Genomic DNA, 19,985 nt, shown 5'->3' on the forward strand with positions numbered 1-19,985 from the left:
AGTACATTACAAAGATATACATGTATCGCGATATCTCGAACATCGTAGCGACTGAAACATGAGGCAGCCTGGTGCAGCACATTCAGTTGCGTGGAAACATCACAACCGAGAGATTCAGCTCGGTTTCAGGTGAGTCTCTCGAAAAACCAAATTAGTTTGCAAATGAGTGTGTATTCGCTAAATCTCTCTGTAGTTTTGGTACGATTAGGTGGAAGGGTTCGATTCTGCCCACCAGTTTTTCTTTGGCTTCTTTGTGGGTTTAAGCAGCTTCAAGGTATGCTAACCTTTGCGCTTCTTCAAAGTTGCACAACAGCTATTCACCCAAGAGCACCACAGGTACACGACTCAGTTCGATTGCTTTTGGAAAACAGGGAAGATTCAGATCACGCAGCCGCGATTCTTACCGAGACCGGTCTGCCGGGCTTTTTATCACTTTAGCCTGATAATTTTGAAAGAACCAGCGAGGTCAGCGAAATACACTCATTTGGAAACAAATTTGGTTTTGCGAGAAACTCACCTGGAACCCGGCTGAATCTCTCGTTTGTGATGTGTCCAGGCAACTGATAGTGCTGCACCAGGTCGCCTCATGTTTCAGTTGCTACGATATTCGAGGTATCGCGCCGAGGCCAACCTGGACGAGGACGTACCGACTATGTTTTCCCCTTTCTGCATGCTTTCAAACACTGGCCATTGTCCTCCACACATTTTGGCTCTGCATGTCAACTCTCCTGGAGGCCTGTTTCTGTGGAAAGTATCTGCTTAGGTTCACTGACATTCACTGGTATCAAGCTCATCACCCTTCCTTTTCAACTCTGTGATCGTGAACCTACTAGAATCTTCGTTATTCGCCTCTCGAGTTCATAGTTGCTTCCGGGGCTCACAATCATTGAGTAGACTGCTGATGTTGTCGGCGTTGGACCGGATCCCGTAGAAATACAAACCGTTTTCAGTAACCCAACTAATTTTGTCAGATGTTGGTGAAGGACTAGATAAGGTCGAGTCTATGTAGATGAGCTGATTGATGAATTCAGCCCTCTGGACACTTGGGAGGTCACATTTCTATAGAGTACATGAAAACACGTGTCTTTATGGTTAACCGCCTTGAAGGAATTCTCAAGCTAGGGACCTCAAGTTGAGCACCCTCTTACCGCCCAATGACTGGCGACTGGACCAAGCATTGTCATCTGGTTACTTGGTAGCAAGCTAAACAGCAAGGTGGGGCGAGGTGGCTCAGTGGTTAGAACGCGAATTTGTGACCGGAAGGGTCAGTGGTTCGAACTCGATCTCTGCATCTCGACTTCTTCTGTCTAGCTTCAACCAACCTGGCAGTATCCCAGCCCTCGTGCTTCCTTCGGGTGGTGTGGCAGCTAGGCACCGAAAGGACGTTACAGCTGAACGATCGATCGATCGATTCCAGCAAAATAACACTTTTCAAGAGACGAGAAACTGGGGATGAATCGAGCGATGGCTTTAAAAATTTATCCATCGGCAACTACTAGTCCATATTTTGATCGATACACTCACACGTTACCGGACACTCGAGATGATGACGAATGTCACCTGATCGCGTTATCATTTCACCGAAATTATGCGAGCTTTCTTCAACCCGAATGAAGATGTCATTCGTCTTCCCACATAATAGAAATCATGCTTCACGAACACTTTTTAGAGGGAGGAGTTTCGCATTTGAGATTCCTGAGTTGACGACCTTGAGTGGGAGAGAACTTGAGCGAGTGGGAGTTCTATTCACACCCTTGCAGCGATAGTTCTGAATTTCTGAATAACTCTTTCTCCAACTTGTCTTTTGCACCTGAAACTGACGCCTCAGTAGCGCCGTCTTGGTCAGCTTGCCAGTAGGATATTCTTCCGCAGCCTGCAGGGCGATGTTCGACTGTTAGTGAAGAAGGATACCGTTACAGAACCATTCATTTGCGGATTGTCTCGTTCAGATTTGTTCAGAAACTTTACAAATAGGTCCAGCTAGTGTAAACTCGTATAGAGCTGAAGACAACCCATTCAGCGTGGTTTTAAGGACTACTCGTGTTCAGTATGACTGAGTTTCGCTTAGGAGAGGATTCGCCTCATGGTCTCAGGGGAACCAACTATAGGGATTACATGCTGACGGTTGTTCAGCTGGACTAATGAGTCTGTTATTTTAAAAGAATAATTTGATTTCATTTGTTCATTACTTATATAAACTCAAATTACTAAACATCAAGAGGGCATCCTCCCTGGTATATTTCAGAGTTGTTGCTTGCTATGGAAGCGAAACACGGAAGCTAGTTCGGACCAATCACGCTAGAACGAACTTTCTCACCTTGGTCATGTGACCAAACGACCGTATTGATTAACAGTCCAAACAACTGCCTTGTGAAGATCGGTCTGTAGCTACTTGGCTTGCCTAAGTAGGCGAATTCAAACGCAGGTTAAATTTCACTGTAATTTATGTGACTCTGGCACTTTTAGGAGGCACCTGAGCACGCCTTAATTCTGAAAAGCAACCGGTACGCGACAGTGTAGTTCGACGACTAGTTCGACTGCCTAGTTAGGGCAGTGTTGTTTGGTCTCTTAGCTCAGGGATGTTGAAGGACTGTCCTGTTACTATCAACTTAACCCACATCGGTGGAATAACCGGCTGTGTGGGCTACGTCTTCATTTCCCGTCAGATTTTAGAACAACATCGTGACTTTGGATGTCTTAAAATGTAGGTATACCTTGACTTCAAGAGTGCGGTCGATTTCACCCACCGATTGGTTCTTTCCAGCACCCTTGCGCAACAGGATATACCTCAAAAGTTTGTGAATATCATGCATCACTTGTATGCGCAAACGTATGGCCTAGGGGGAGTGTCTGGGGGAGTACTTCAAAGGCTTTTCTACAAGCAGTTGTGTACGACGCGGATGTCCACCTTCTCAGTTTTTGTTTAGTTTTCTCATTAACTGAGTTTTGGAGAGAGATCTGGAAGGTCTGCAAAACCCCAGTGTTCAGAACTCTCTGAGCGGGAACATTTCCGACCTGGAATATACAGGTGACATTTTCGGAAAAGAGCAGAGGGAGTAAGCATTGCTAGGAAAAATGACCTTTGACCAGTACTTTGCGCCGAACTTCGCTCCGGGACTTACCGTCTTTGAGGATACCTCTAAGATGTTGTGGAACGCTATACATATCTCGGAAGTTGCATCACCTCTGACGGTAGTGTGACAGACAAACTGAACGCACGAATCTCGAAGGTGCTAATTGCATTTGCCAACTGATGCCAACTGTGGCGTCAAAGAAGCATTGCATTAGGTCTCAAAGGATGTGTGCATCAGACTACACTGCGGGCTGTATTGTTGTACTTTTGGGAGACTTGACCACTTCGGGCGGAGGATCTGAGGCTCCCCCAGTTGTGCGACGACCGATACCTCATAATTGTAGCTGGACTCGACTGGAACCAAATGATTCTGGATGATATGGTCAGGCAACGGGATCTCGGTGAAGCAGACGGTACCTCTCTCAAAGAATTTACTGACCACTGCAAACTAATTTAGCTGAGCCATGTGTAAAGCTTGCCAAGTTTTCGCCTCCCGAGACGGGTTTTGTTTTCCATGCGCTATTCGGGGTGGCGCAAACTTTGAGGTGGACACAAACGGATAGGAAGGGCATAAAGAGTGCTACGAAAAGTTTGAATGTTGTTGGTGCTGTTCGGTTTCCGAAATACGGTCCAACGGATTAGCTGTGTGCTTGCCATTGAATATTTTCAGTCAGTTTTTACCTAGATTTTCTGACTGAGTGGTGGGTGTGCAGGCACCTCGGATGTCTAATGTCCCATTTTGCTTCCTTCTGTTATGAGGTTTCATCCACGTAGATCAACATGGTTGCATGGTAGTGAAGCAACTCCGCTGATGTTGCCGTCTGTGGTGGTGATGATGATGATGATAATGATGACATGGCTAAGTCGTATTCAAGAGTTTTGTGCTCGTTACATATTTCTGCATAGTACCAACCGCGGAAAATTACTGTCTGATAGGTTGAATCTGGTCGTTATCCGATATATTTTTTCGCATAACGTTGTCATACTGTGTAGTGAATACACGTGATGCTTTTAGTAACCAACAGATAAAACGTGGTGAAACTTCAAGCGGATGGATGCAAAGTCTTTGAAATAGTTCTATCCAAAGATCGACGCCGGCGGTAACGGTTGGTGTTTGCAGAATCCTTCATCATCACATGGTTCATGGAAAGTCTTTTTTTAATGAAGTAACCTTTCCCGCAACCGGCGGAGTTTTTGAGTTTCGTTTGTTTCGGAGCTTCCCAGACTTGTCGTTTCGGGATAAGACAACGACAAAACTGTATTGCCTTCCTTGACTGAGTTGTGTGACTAAATATAGCGCACTTCATCCATGGTCTTTTGGATGGTCACTTCAACAGTTTGAGAAGATAGATAATTTCCGTACGGGTTTTCTCTACCTGGAAGCATTTGGACATCAAATTAGGGACTTTTCAGCTTTCTCATGTTCTGGAATGCATCTTCCGTTCAACTTGTATTTATTAAACACAGTGCGGTTTATCGGTTACCCACAAAGTGTAGAGAGAAAGGTGTGTAAGTTCTGTCCTGATGGGAAACTTTTTCGACTGATTTTGGGCGTTGCCTGTGTGCTGCAGTATGTCCCGCCAGTCTGGGCTTCAATACTGTTGGATGGGTGTGGCTTTCAAAAAGTGCTTGTTTTGAATAATCTTATTCGACTCACGTGTTTCTTGTTCCCGCGTTGTTCAAGCATGTAGACATTTTCAACTCAGTTGACCGTTCTCACCAGGGCATGCGGCTTTCTACACTAAGCCCCCACTTCTCGTCTTGTTTTCATTAATTCCCATCTGGCTTTCCGCTTCCATAGTTTTATAGCTATAAGGCACTTGAATTAACTTTCGTGTATTGCTGTTCGTGACGATGACAGTGAGGGTGGAGATGCGACCCTTAGAATTCTTTTCACCATCGCATTCTAACAGGGACTGTTCATTGTACGACTAGAGTTTGTGAACTGATACGGTGGAAAGCGGTTCGGCTATCCTAGGACACTAGCTGTCTTTGTAGCTGTGGAGATTGGAGGGTTATGTCTTTCCCAATTTGATGTGAAATCCCTTAGTCGACGCCGTGCATTCCAGTTTGTGGTTAGGGCTGCTGTGGTATTCCTTGCATTTACTTTACACTACTCTCAAAGTCTTAGTAGTTCATTAATGCCCGTAGCTCACAACACCCGACCTAAATTCGCGACTGTCGATGGGGAACAAGGATGGCACGAGAGAGGTTACCGAAACAGTTCGCAGTGGTTCGTCGTGTTTCTTTAGGATGGTATGGCAGCTCTGCACCGAAAGAATGTTACAGCTGAACGACTATTATTCTTATCTATTATGTATTTCGATCTCATTACCTAGGATGCCTACTCTCAACCGTAACGTGTTCTGACGGAATGTGGTGTACACGTGTGCCAGTATAACGTTTCCATCAAACCAAGTCATATCCGGCGAGTAGTTTCGAACTGATGTAGCGGTGTAAGGTATTAGAAGTGTTCGGAAGATCAGCTGTCCAACGTAGCAGTCAATCAGTAAATATGGGCCAGTCACGTGAGATGGTCCTTCTGGAAGTTGATCAACCATTCAAGAAAATGTTTTATCGAGGCCGAAAAGGACCAGTAATTACCACTAGTGTATTGCTGCCCATGAGGAGCACGTTTTGTTCCTCGGGATGTTAGTTTCCATCTTTAATTGCAAACGCGCTACTTCTTTGACTCTGTTTTGCGTAAAATCAAATTCCTCAAACGTTTTCACTCTCTAGAACGTCCGAAACTGGGGCTAATGTGGAACCAGCTGCCAACGGAAGCATTCTTTTTTCAGTAGAAGTATGTTTTATTACGAAACTGTAAAATACTTTGAACGGCATGTTTCATCTTAGCTCGACGAACTCCCTTTTTATTAGACGAGACCCTATTTTCTTCATAATGAAACACTAAACTGCCTCTTCCGCAAATGGGACAGGGTGTGAGAAAATGAGTCACTTAAACAACCTCGTTTGCTGAAAATTCCAACGGTTTTGAACGTATGAAACTGGCGCCTACTGGTGCATGCGCAAGGTATGCCTGCGCGACTGCCGTCGAAACCTGTCATCTGAGTAGAACGGGTAATGTCTAAACTGGTTCTAGGATACAGAGCGTCTAATAAACCGATAATATCGTAGCAACTGTAGTGATAATGTATTGTGTTATGTACAACATGTTATGTATTGTAAACAATATACCAGTGATATACTGAGTTCACAGAATAACAGATTCAGCTTACGGCCTGTTGATAGTGTGAATTCACCACCATAAATTGAATTCCAATCCATCTATTCCCCCCCATAGATATGTCCGTTTTGTTCGATGGCCATGTCACATCGGAGGCCTGGTGTGTTGGAAGCGCACATACGAGACTGTCATCCCGACGAAGAGAGACTCGAACCGGACCCGGTGGAGAAGCCACCCTCACCTCAACCTTCAACCTATCGAGTCGTGGAGGTTGCTACCAGGCAGTTACGAAGTACAACCAAGCGGGTCGCTTTTACGGATGATTCTGTTCAGATACCAAAGTGGAAGCGTTTTCGGCCGGACAAAGTGGAATCCGACACGAGCTCTGAGGAGGAAGAAGATGGTGATAGTCAATCGGATGAGCAACGTAGCGGAGACTCTGAGTATGTATCCGAAAGTAAGGAATCGGTTTCTTCTGACGAACCGAATTCCAAAGCCAGAGGAAAACAAGGTGAGGACGTGACGGAAGCGTCACAGGTAGAATCAGGTAAAGCCACAGAAGACCATAATACTAACGGTGCTGAGAACTTAACGAATTCAGTTGAAAACGAAGAAAAGCCGACATTAGCTGAAAACGAACCCGAGCCAAAGGATGTCAAGACACTTCCAGCCCTCTTCTTTTTTGTTCAGAACATTGCACCTCCCTCTTTTTCTGAACCTGATAGGCCGACTACAGTTGCGGCTCAAACATCTCCCAACAACTCACCTTCGCAGTCGCACCCCTCCGGTTTCGTAGGCAGTCTGTCTGAAGATCCAGCAACTGGTGCAGTTAAATCTTGTTCAATCTCCATTCCTTCACATGCACCAGAACTTTCATCCCCTAGGGTATCAAGAGAGGCTGGTGATATCCACGCCCAACCACACATCTCTAATGCATCTTGCAGCACTGACCCCACCCCCTGTACAGTATCAGAAATCCATTCATCCCCGGTGAAACAGAACATCAGACAGACATCGATGAAGGAAAACAATAACGAGGACATTCCTCTTGATGTTGTCAAATGCAACGGTGAGAGCACAGCTTTAGTCAGAGGTGAATCTCCCACAGTAACTGACGGGCATATGCAGGGGTCACTCACCTTATCCCCAATTCCCATCAATTCCGATCAAATTGGTCACTCTCTTCGTGATGTCGCAAGTCCCCAGAATGACTCTTCTCCACCACCCAGTCGAGCTACTGAACCAGACGGTTCTCCACACGTCTTTGATACATCTCATATTAATAGGGAATCGATTTGTACAGCACCGAATATGAGAATGTCTTTACACAACGTAGACATTGGTCACACACCCACACTCTCAAACAGACATGACCTGACAGATGTTTCGTTGGGTAACGTCAAGGATTTCGAATCACCGCTTGTAGTCCAGGCGGATGCCTCCTTGAACGAGTCGGGTCTAACCAGTTGCTCAGTTGCTCCGTCAGCTGAAAGTCCAGTTGCCAGTAGCCCACAGGCTTCTTCTCCGCTCACTCACTCCCTTGTTGAGATGCCAGATGGCTCTTCTGTCTCCATCCAGAAACAGCAATCTCCTCACACAAACATTACAGCTCCGTCCGATCCTGACACAGTGTGTCACGACATGAATACGGTTATTAGTGCGGTAGCTGATATCCCCCCTGGACACACCACACAAACATTACAGCTCCGTCCGATCCTGACACAGTGTGTCACGACATGAATACGGTTATTAGTGCGGTAGCTGATATCCCCCCTGGTTGGGACACACCACCCTTCACCATCAACTGCGACGACACAACCATGGTAGCCGATGCAATCGAATCGACACCAACGTCGTTTTCTATCATGTGAATAAGGCGGTACTAATTACATCTTCCTCGTCAACTTTAAACGAGCCATCGCTTATATCAGTCACTGAGGCCTCCACAACTCTGGATAAGACAGTATTCGAGACAATCTGAGACTAAGATTTTGGCGCCACTTTTACGAACATGGACTAGTAGCTTTTTTTACTCTACATCACCAGGCATCGATACTGTTTTCCCACTCCTCACAGCTCTATTTTTGTACATATTCGCAAGTCATTGGCCGGTTTGCCTTCGGTGTCTTTTGTCTTGTACAATTTGTTGATTTTTCTGGAACTTTTCAATCTAATTTTGCACTACTGCGTTCCTTGTCTGATTCAGTGGAAGCCAGCGTTCGGGATATTTTCTTTTGCGACGCAATCCTACTACTCATAAGTAGCATGTTTTTCAGGTAATATTGTTGGCTGTCCGTCTGGTGCCCTTGTGTCAAAACACAGCGTGAATTATTTGTGCGTTCATACTGGTCCCCCATACACTGCGTTTCTATCTGATGCATACTATATAATACCGCGGCATTCAACAATGGTAGCAGCACGAAATGGTCCTCGACAGTCTCTCTGTTTCAACGGACACCTACGAGTACCTATGCGGCAGTAAGCCAAGACTTCTGCATCCGCTTCCGAGCCTGCTGCTTGAGCAGTGAGGGAGCGCGTCATCACCCATTAGATATGTTTCTGTACCTTTCAAAGCATCCCATCATATGGGGCTTACGTTCCCTCTCAATCTTACAGAGTCAGACCGGTCACTGTAAGCTCAAGTGACTTCGGCCAGAATAACGCCTCTTACTAGCAATTGAAGGAGTCTCTTATGTTGTGTTAGTTGAAGTCAAGCGGTCAACTGCAATGCAGAATAATCGATGGCTAACGATTCATCCGAGGGAGTGATCCGTGGGGATGTACGGTTGATCTTACTGTGTTGTACGGTTACAATGAATGCTCGCTGGAGCACTCAGATACACTGATCTTATCCACCTAACAGTTTGTGGACTTGAGCGCTGAAATTCGTTTTTCCGTGGCTCATCACCGACAGCGTAACATCGGTGTTCAACCACTGATGCTTCCTTGTCGTAAAATGATAATTTGTTTGAAAGGCTCATTGCTAGGAAAACAATGAATGTGGATGTTGACGGGATTTAGTGCTAACACTTCCAGACAATGTGGATGTTGAAGGGATTTAGTGCTAACTTAACACAATCTTTTCGGAGTGCATACACTTCCAGACACTCTGGATGCAAAATGACAGCACGGACGCCATCGATTAACAGTTATATCCTGCAGCGTACCCTACCATTCACATCCGGTTGGCGCCAACCCCATCGCGGAAGACGAGTCGCACCGACAGTAGCCAGACTTCTCATATTCACTTTTATTCCGCTCTGCTAGGTCAAGGGTTGACCCCATATCTGCTTAAGCCACTCTGAACTCGATACGGAAAACAGCACTATTCGGCAAACGACGGTTCGGCATGTGCGATACATGATCATGTCGTTTTAGGTGCTGGACACACTTCGACTGAAGTCCCCATTACACAACCGAACACTCGTTTTCTAAATATCTCGCTGCAGATTCGCGGGCACCAGCCAATACAAATTAGTGCCAATTACGATGTAACCTTCGGTGTGTGGGACCTGGTAATTCTTGCACTGGATCCCGGACAACGAGGATAGGTTGCAGTGGAGGAAATTTTCTGAAACTGCAGGCGAGGATGGCGCTACACTGAGCACCAGGTTGATGGGGATATATCTTTAAATCTAAATAGGTGTGTTCAATCTCCCCTTATGTGCCAACTAAATGCTAACGCCTTATTTATCTTTTCCGGCCAACGGTATAAGTTATTGACCTTCGTAATTATTAGGAGAACCAGCTTCGGACGTAACGAACTATATAACAGCCAATGGAATAACCGTTTTCGTTGAAACAGATTTCATTGGTTGTTCTTCACTCGTCCTTGAAAGATGAGTTGTATTCTTAGTACCACTTCTTTTGACCCGCCTGTAAGCGACAGCGATGAATTGATCAGCCGGTTCGAACATTCATTGACTTTTTTGGTTTGGCCAAGCGCACCAGGCTATCCAGGCCGGGGTTCACGGTATTAAGAAGGCATTAGGGAGACTGTGGTCCACAACAGTAATTAATGCAAACTTCCATGAACTGCTTGGTGTGGCACCACAGTTATGAGGTTGCTGAAATCCACCCCTGGCAATCCACAAAAGGTCCTTCCCTACTTGGGTTTCATCACGTGCGCCTAATCCCCGAGTTTTAATCAATCTTATTTCCTATTCTAACGTTAAGTTGTCCGCGAGTGAAGATGTACACTTACAAATCAAGTTGGCTTGGACGGAAGACTCAACTTGATCTAGGACCGTTTCACATAGACCGTTTCTTGCTTTAGGCGGCATGACATACTACTTATGTCAGTAGAGTATGTTTCCATGTCTAGAATATCATGCCAACTGAAACAAGGAGCCGGTGTGTAACGCGTTCGGTTAGAGAACATCCTGTTATTCGTTATCACCAATCTAATTTGCGAATTGATGTAGTCCGTTTCAGCTTCAGTTTGGGAACGTGATGTGTCAACTCGGATTTGTTGAGATGGACACAAGAATAAGGTGTGGTGGAATCACGTGATCAGGTCTATGGTGCTTTGGATGGCCACCACTAAGCTAGGATACTAGACCATACTTGAAAAAATGTGATGTTCGGGTCGCAGTAGAATCTCTCGTAGCGTATTTCATTGCACTGATCGATGTATTCACGCAAGCCAAGAGATTTAAAGTTTATCCCCCAAACTGGGAAAATACAGGTTGCATAAGCCGGACTCTTTTAGCTTACTTTGATTGTGAGAACAATGACTTTACGGAAGACAAAATCATGTACTCTGCGGGAACAGTTCTCCAGATGCACACCTGAAGAAGGTTCTACAGAACAACAAAGATAATCGTTCTGGCGTAACACCCTTCCAGTGCCTAGGTGCCATCTCATCCAAAGGAAGCACAAGGGATAAGATAATGTCAGGTTGCTCAAGTCTAGACAGGAGCAGTCGAGATGCAGGGGTCGGGTTCGAACCACGAATCTTCCGCCAAGTGAGCTCGGGCCGGTTGCGGTATCTTGTAGGGAGTGGCTTCTTCTTTTAGCTGGCCACCCGAGGGGATACCGGGCATCACATTAAGTGAAGGTCTACCTGTTCAACGGGGGCATGTTAGCCCTCGGTTCACTTACACACACGAGTGTTGGCAGCACAGCACTACCTCCTCAGAAGGGACAACGTTCGGGAACCGAAAAACGTCTCCTAAGCTTGAGATATTTTCTAGTTGGAGGTTATGTGGAAAACAAAGCCACACGAATGTGAGAACTTTCCCAGCCATGATTAGGTTGTACACTGAGTTTACAAGCAAACAAAACCATTACACGGATACAGTATCAGCATTAGAGGAAAATACTCTAGCAATGTTGTGGAATGTAGGTAGCTCGGGTGCGCTGTTTGGTTGTTGGTCTGTTCGCCGAGCTTGTCCGTGTTTCGAACCCTACCTCTGCCTCTCGATTTCCCCTGTCTAGGCTTGAGCAACCTGGCAGTATCTCAGCCCTCGTGCTCCCTCCGGGTAGCATAGCAACTAGGCACCGAAAGCGTGTCACAGCTGGACGATTTTTTTGCTGTGTTGAGCGGGTAGTGGAAACCTCTTATGTCAGACAGGCGAGACCCAAATCCTGGCATGGCAATATCGATTAGCTCAAAACAGAACAACCAAACCAGGACAGCATGACAGCTATTCAAGCATGAGTGATGTGAATACAGAATTCACAAACCGTACAAAGACTGGTCTGCTCAGCCACAAACTTGTTGTGTCCGGATTTGTTTTGAATGATTACAACTCATCCGTTTCGCCTTACTTACAGAGTAGAATGGGATAAGATGACAGGTTTGTCTGTTTGTTCATGCTTGAGTGTTACTCCTTGGAGTGAAATTCGTCCTTGATCGATTACTTGAGGAATCACACCACAAAATATTGTCCTGTGGTGGAGAATGTTGGTTGCTCATGTAACGTAAATGGTCGTTGGTTTTTTTCGCTGAGCTGGGTAATCTGATTACAAACGTTCCACCATCATTCAAGGCAAAATCATCAGGATCGTGGCACATATTGCATAGACGTTCAGCACTATGAAGTGGCAACCCTGAAAATGTCGTCAGCTTTCGAGAAATCATCTTCATTATGCGAATACTGAGCGGCCAACTTGACGTTTGTAAGCCTGACGCAGGCGTAAACAAAAAACGGATGGGAAATTGTAGTGTACATGTTGTCGGCTAGGGTTGCAAGTGACACAGAAATTGTTACGTGATCTGAATGTTTGTAACGCGTAATTCAGTGACTGACCGCCACAGATACTACACGTCAGGAGGCATTGTAACTAGGTATTCGTAGTCACTCAGTTGCAACTTTAAAAGTCCGTTTGATCAATAAGGCTGAGCCAGTTCCAGTACGAAACATAGAACAACTGAGGTACAAACAAATGTTGATGAAGAGGGAACACCTTAATGCTTTGAAAGGTCCGCAGAAGCCTGATCGAGTGCTACCATCTGAGTGAGCCAGACAGGGAAGTTGAAATCGTCCTGATGGATAAAACTGGATACATTTTAACAAGGTGAACATTGTCTGACTTGTGAAAATTCAGGAAAATGGAAAGCGGGAAGGTACAGTCCGTAGAAAAACCAATATATGGAAAGAAAGCCTTTTCAAAATACATAAATCTGCGAGCATATTCTTGACATACCCAACACCCCTGGACAAATGGCTTGCTAGAACCAGTCATCAGAGGTACATTTCAGTTCGTCGGTAAGCTTAGGGAGCTAAAAATCGATAAGCACAGCACATGACTCCGTGTCACTACCAACATATCGCTCACCGGGACAGTAGGACATATTTGTGGATTGGTACAGTTGAACGGACGATATCCCCACATCTGATTAGGGGGAACTGTCGCTAGTTTGTACCCATAGCGTTCGGTTTAGTTTCAATATTAAAACCGACCATCGAACAGAAGTAGCTGCAATGCGGTATCCCTTGAGTTCTACAGCTCGACACGCTTATCAGGCAATTCACCCCTTACGGTGGTATAAGTAAGTGGTATATATAAGTGCTATACGTGTGCTGGCAATCTGACTGAAGTCCTAAACCAATTCAACTCAGTTCACCCTAATATAAAGTTTACTTCTTGACGTTGCTATGCTGAAGGTCGATGGGACAATATAGGGAATAAACTTGGACGGTGTGTGTGTGTGTTCACTGTGATACTTTTACGGCTACAACACAAGCGGAATCTAATCAGATGCTTGACTGAGACAGGATTCACTCTGCAAAACCATGTTCGATAGCACGTCGTCAGCAAAGTGTGTCAATACTGGTGCCTCATTCAGAGACGATTCACCTGAAGATTTAACTACCAAAAACGTTTGGGGTTGTGTTGACATGACGTACATGGCCACTAACCTGCACTTGAGTCTCAGTTCCAGCCCTATCATCAGGTTTGACTGAAAGACAAACTGCCAAAGTCTACCAGCAGCATACTGTCGTGTGGAGGCTTGACGGCCGGGCAAATTCTCCCATCGACGAGCTGTTTTGAGCACTCAAAACAGCAGCATACTCTTTTCCATGCTCGTGTGGAGCATCACATGTTGGTCGTGCGACAAGGTACTCGAGTTTCTCCAGGTGGCCGGTGCAATCGCGGTACATTTAACCGTCACACAGACAAGAAACATACCTCCCTATCCCACGTACCTCTGGACCGGTCACGGATAGTACGATTCAGACTGCCGTCAGAATTCGGCTATACAACCCCCTCCCCAGATCTCTGTACTTAAAAGAACTGTGTTACCTCTGGAATTTTGCTGTCTGTGACCTATTGACCTGTCTACCCTTTGCCCTCCCCTTCTACAATTGTACCCGTGACGTAAGTTAATCACGTCCATGATCCATGCCTAGGTTCACATGTACTGGTTAGAACGAGGAACCGCAGAGGACGAACCCGGTTGGTTCTTATCATTAGGTACACAGCTATCTACCGTCCCGGGGTTTGTAGAGTCGTTCGACTAAGTTCCCTACCACGCGCGTGGTGCTTTCACGTGAAAAGTCATCACACGTATTCTGTGATGTGAACCAAATGACTGGAAGATACTGATCGAGCGTGCAGGTTAAGCGCAAAGCAAATCAACCCCTAGCCGGAACGTCGGAAGTTCTATTCGGGATGTGACTGCCAATAGCGAAACGCATCTGTGCCGTGCCTCCTGGCACTTCAGTATGAAGTAACTTCATTTGCGGAACGAAACAGTGGATTTTAGCTTTGACAGATTATTCAGTTGTGTAGTTCAACAGCTTTGTCCGAAGCAATTCATGCGTGACTTTTCTGGACACAGATGGCTACCGAGGCCGGAAAAGTGGAAAACGAGGAAGCAGAGTGCCAGGACATCCCCCCAAAACATGCGTGCTATTGAGCAAGTGCTGAAACTCCTCAAGCGTACCATTCAAGGTCATGAAGGCGATTCCAGTTGAAAAGAATTTTATTCCCTGCATAAAACAAATAACCTGCATACATGCGTAAAAACTGTTCGGCCCACAGTACTGATGATCTGTTCCTTTCAACCATGGTTGTTTCGCTATCTCCAGGTGGACATCTGAGAGGAAACGAATCCAGACCACAAAGAAGTCGCACACCAAAGGGGTGATGACAAAATGAAGTTTGCAATGATTAAACACTGAATGATCGACAAAAGCGTTGGCAAAAACTATCGTGATTTAGGAAATAGTGATCGAGTATGACGAAGGTCTTACTACCTACAAAGACCTACAAAAGTAGTTTTCACAGAGACAGAAGCATTCCAAGTAACGCAAGTAGTTGTGTGTGTGATGATGCCCGATTCAGTAAGTATACCTTCAAAAAGTTGAAGCGCTGCATGAGACATGCAGACGGGAAAAGGAACAAAATGCTATGATATGGTATCGGCGCCGTGAGTGACAGAGTTTGATGAGAACGAAATGAAAGAGAGAAGTTCAGGACCGTGATAAAAGTGGGATGAAAATGCCATGTGGAACAGATCAAATTGAAGAGACAAATCATGGAGGGTGTTCAAAACTGTGACAATAAAGCGGATCCAAGCCACAGGAATCGTGGGTATCACCGGAAGCACGTTTCGCGGGAAACGGACAGGAGCAATCGGCTCGTATGAGATTGGGCGAAACTGGGCTGAAAATTGAGGTACCAACAGAATAGAAAGTTAGATCCTCGTCTGTAGTAAACTCGGGAGTCTGTACTTCCGACCGCACCAATTCGTGAACGTTTGTCACAGACAGGCTTCTCTGAGGGACACCACAAAGACGTCGATACACATTCAGTTCCGTACTCTTTGCAACGTTTGGTGTCCCATCGCGGGGCAGCAGTCTGAAAAGAGCAGAAATGCACCGGAAAATTGAAAGTGAAACAATCAATCAGCCGAGTCTAATTTGTTGGGATGGATCATTTAGTAAGGTTGGCGGAAGGCTGACGCCCCAAGTTCAATCACAGGCGTCTTTTGGTTGGATTCTACATCTCGAGAGTCATACTAAAGGTAGGATGACCGCCGGCAGAGCGGTCATCATGGACAAGGGAGCTTTCTGAGCTCTCCTCTAACCAGGTTCTCTTAAGGAGGAGACATATCCAGTTCGCCGGTTCCCCGGCCACGACTGAATTTATTACAAAGTGCATTGAATTCATTTGATCTTTACCAAAATCGTTGGTTACTCCCTCAGACGAAGCCTCTGGCGATACCCGGTGAGCCGAAAACCACATTTTCTAGCACGTTTTCCAGGACATCCTTATCTAAGTGTTCGATCAATCGTATATTTTTTCATGAAAGCGAAGTTTTACTGGTGAATGACAGAAGTCCAAATAAAAAAAGTAGCCACAACTCGAGTAAAAGACACTTTAACAGAGGGCTCGGTGGTTAGGGCGCAAACTTACTGGCTGGAAGGTCCGTGGTTCGCACCCAACCCCAGCATCTCGATGGTTCTTATCTACGATTTGGCAACATGGAAGTATTTCCACCCTCGTGCTCCCTTCGGATGGCATAGAAGCTATGCACCAAAAGGGTATTGAGGCCGTGATTAGTACTCTTCACATTGCTATGATTATGAGCAAAATACACTCATTTGCATACCGATATGGTTCTGATGGGAGACTCACCTGAAACCCTGCTGAATTTCTCGTTTATGATGATTTTAAGCAACTGAATGTGCTGCGCTAGGCCACCTCCTGTTTCCGTTGGTACGATATTCGAGATATCGCGATACATGTAGAGGCGTAATACACTACTCATTAGGTTGCTGAAGACTCTTCAACAGCCCACGACCGGATTCGCTCTTCATTGGGCTTATCAAGTAGGCACAGTCTCCAGAATCCACGAAATTAGCGAAATACACTCATTTGCATACCAGTTCGGTTCTGACGGGAGACTCATCTGGAACCCGGCTAAATCTCTAGTGTATTTTGTTAAATTTGGATTCAAATAGAACATAAGGTTGACGGAAACTCGGGAACTGCGTTTACCTGATTATTATTAGATTAAGAAACTTCCAGGTTGGACTTCCGGCGGAATGCTCTCTCCATGGAGAAACGCCCGTGAAGAATTTAGACAGCAATTTGGCCCCAAGGAAGGGCCTCTCCAAGAGCACGGAAACTTTCTGGCTCCATAAATGACACGAGTGAAATCCCACTTGTCATGGGCTGTCACGTTACACGGTCCACGTCAGCAGTGGTAGTACATTATTCCCCATCCCAGCGGGCCCTTCCTGTTAGACTCGGTCGACAGTTTGGCCCAGGGTATGAAAACTGATGAGAATAGTCGTTCAAACGTGGCACCATATCGGTGCACACCTGCCATGCAATTCACACGAAGCAGGAGAGATGAAATATTGCCGGCATTGGATTCGAACTACGGACCTACCGGCGATTAAATTCGTGCCTTAACCGCTGTGCTGCTGCCTGGTTCGAAGGAACGGAGTTCGGTAAAAAAAAGCAACGCACGATACCTATCCAATTTCGAATAATTACAATGGTTTTTATCATGAAATTAAAAAAAATCCCTTCGTGGTAAAACACCCGACTTTACGGTTATTGTTTTAGTCTGGCTTGGCGACACGGGCTGTTTGCCTGAGGGAAACGCCTTACTGCCTTCACATTCCTATCGCAGAGGACAGTACGACTTTACCTTCACACCGCCTCGTAATATGATTTCTCGCAGTACGAGGACTCGCTGTTCTTTGCTGGGTTCCTTGCCACTGGCTTGCCTGGCATCGTTGAACTTTTGGGAGCCGAGTTAGAGTCAACATAGCTAACGGGATCATTGGGGTACTGAAGCCCGACCACCACCACAACTTTGGGTCGGAGGGAAGGAAGCAGTTGATGATGCTGTTCGGAGATTTATTGGTGACAACGCCCTTGCATGCTTTCCACCCCGGACAGACAGACCATAGTGTGCATTTGTCGTACAGTAAACCGAAGGAACTGTACTGGTGTGCGGACCTTCCCGGAAGATTTCGAGGACGTTGCGGAGGGGACAACACCCCGGACAGACAGACCATAGTGTGCATATTCGCCGTACAGTAAACCGAAGGAACTGTACTAGTGTGCGGACATTCCCGGAAGATTTCGAGGATGTTGCGGAGGCGGCAGGACTGGAGACCGACCGGGGTGAGTTCGCGGCACTGAAAACCCTCCTCAGGCTCCGCGGCGAAGGGCTTTCTCAAGAACAAAAATCACAAATTTATCCAAATACTCGAAAAATGACTTGGATTGCGGTCATATCTTGGGGCGTTTCCAACTAACTACAAGCAGCGGACGTCTCCGCGGTGTTGGCGGACCGCACCAGTGACAACAGGAAGTTTTATAGGCTCACTTACACCATCCTGCCAACTTATACGTTGCTATTCACAGGACTGGTAGTGTTGGATTCAGTCAACAAGCGAAAGAGCCGCTGGCTCACTGACTACATGTCTCTAGATGGTCTTGGTACTTCGACCGCCAAAAACATCTAGCACCATCGACCACGGTGGCCCAGCCATGTGCTACACATGCCGAAACAGTCTACCGAGATGAGTGAGTGTGACTCATTCAGACTAGTGGAAACCGCGAGGTGGACAACGTATGATTTGGCAGAAGGGTGTGAAAGAGATCACAAAGAGTTTGGGAGTTGTTGATGCGGCACGCCTTCCAGGATGGGATCCTCCGAGTGCCTGGCTGAAGACATTGGAAGAAATGGCTGTTTATCGATATCAGTTGTGTTCGTGTTGTCAGTTTCTTTCCAGGTTGTCTGATTCAGCGTTTGGAGGTGCAGGCGCGCCAGAATGCTTGCGACAGGTCAGTACCAGGTCCCCTTCATCATCCACTCTTTTCACTTTTTTCATTCTAAGGCTTCAGATGTAATTAGAGAAACTTTGTGGTTGTACAGCGGTGAAGCATCAGTGTGAACACTGATACTGCTGTCTCTGATGATGATGATGATGGCGCCACTTGGTCAACTTGTTGGGAATTCATGGGTGACAGCTGCAGTTTGAAAACGGATAGTCAAATACCCTATGGGCGATTCCGTCCTGTACGTGAAGCCAATCTATACTGAAAAGCCGAGAAGCACCGCACAGCCGTTGTATCCTCGTTGGGATTGATTAGCCGTGCGCACCTCACCAAACTCCGGGAATTCTCGAACCCGCGACACCCGGGTTAGTAGTTTGAGCACCTAACCGTTAGATCACAAACTCTTGGTTGACACCACAGAGGTAACCATACTGCAGATCAGGTGCTCGTAGCTACGCATTTTGTTGACACGACACACTGAAAGTTGCCAAAGTAGTCGAACATGTAAATAAATACCGAAAATCAAAATATGGGATCGAAGCACTGCAAGAGTGCTTTGAAGGCCGGAAATCGATCAGTGTGGAAAAACACCTACGAAAGAGGAAAGGATGAAAAGTAGCAACTTACTTCAACGACTCAGCGCGACCTTCTAGCGCCGGTGACTGGCTCAAAGATGGAGAACGCCGCCGATTGTTGCTGTACATCTTGGCATCAGTCCTCTCACGAAAGCTATTGACAGTGCTGGTCAAAAGAAGCGGCTTGTGGGCTTCTTGCTGTGGAGATTGGGGTACAGAGGGTGGGAGAAAGAAACCAGGGCACTGAGATGATGAGGACGATTCAGAAGACGCCGAACCGGACAAGTTAGCATGATTGTGTTCACCAATACAAGCTGAAGATACCACAACACTGTGGTTCGAGCACGCTTTGAGACAGTCCCCAGCTCCTCCACCGCCCAGATTGTGAAGTGACGAATGACTTAGGCGGTTTCTGCGAGGATAATAATAGCGCACTCCGGTATCAACAACACGCTGAGCGTTCTCTTCCAGCTGATCTCCGAATTGTAGTGACAAGCTGCTCTGAAGTGGATGAAAATCGGTCGCAGACGAACAACGAAGGTTGCGAAAGCCAGCGCCCAGGCCCATATCACTAACACAACTGTCATTCACTGAGTAGCCGGAGATCGGAGGAGCCCGGACTGTGGTACCGTCAAGAACGGGTTGAACCTGAACAAAAAGAAATAGAATGAATAGATTATATTTGCTGCTGAGGCTCAACAACGTGATGACGAACCAAAGACTAGTATTGTCATTGCGAACCTCATGTTGATTACATGGAGCGACAACTTTGTTGTATCGAACAGTTGGATGACAGCAGTGGGAGGCACGATTATCCTTAGCACTCCTGTCGCTCTCGTCAGTCACCACGTATAAGACGCGCCGTATAAATCGAAACAGCATAGTAACAAGG

General features: G+C 46.2%; 2 protein-coding genes across 2 annotated transcripts in view; one reads left to right on the plus strand and one right to left on the minus strand.

The window, feature by feature from the left end:
• T265_07816 (hypothetical protein) overlaps positions 1-17,122 on the plus strand; it is a gene marked incomplete at both ends in the record, with an annotated part of 22,097 nt that extends 4,975 nt beyond the window's left edge. Inside the window, 2 exons of the mRNA XM_009173445.1 lie at positions 6,378-7,984; positions 16,948-17,122. Of these exons, the coding sequence (XP_009171709.1) occupies positions 6,378-7,984; positions 16,948-17,122 (1,782 nt within the window). The remainder of the gene's footprint in view (positions 1-6,377; positions 7,985-16,947) is intronic.
• Positions 14,677-19,985, minus strand: part of T265_07815 (hypothetical protein) — a gene marked incomplete at both ends in the record, with an annotated part of 41,654 nt that continues 36,345 nt past the window's right edge. The window contains 2 exons of the mRNA XM_009173444.1: positions 14,677-15,572; positions 19,146-19,741. Coding sequence (XP_009171708.1) covers positions 15,248-15,572; positions 19,146-19,741 — 921 coding nt within the window. The remainder of the gene's footprint in view (positions 15,573-19,145; positions 19,742-19,985) is intronic.

Source organism: Opisthorchis viverrini (genome assembly GCF_000715545.1).
Source record: "Opisthorchis viverrini unplaced genomic scaffold opera_v5_186, whole genome shotgun sequence".
NCBI lineage: Eukaryota > Metazoa > Platyhelminthes > Trematoda > Opisthorchiida > Opisthorchiidae > Opisthorchis > Opisthorchis viverrini.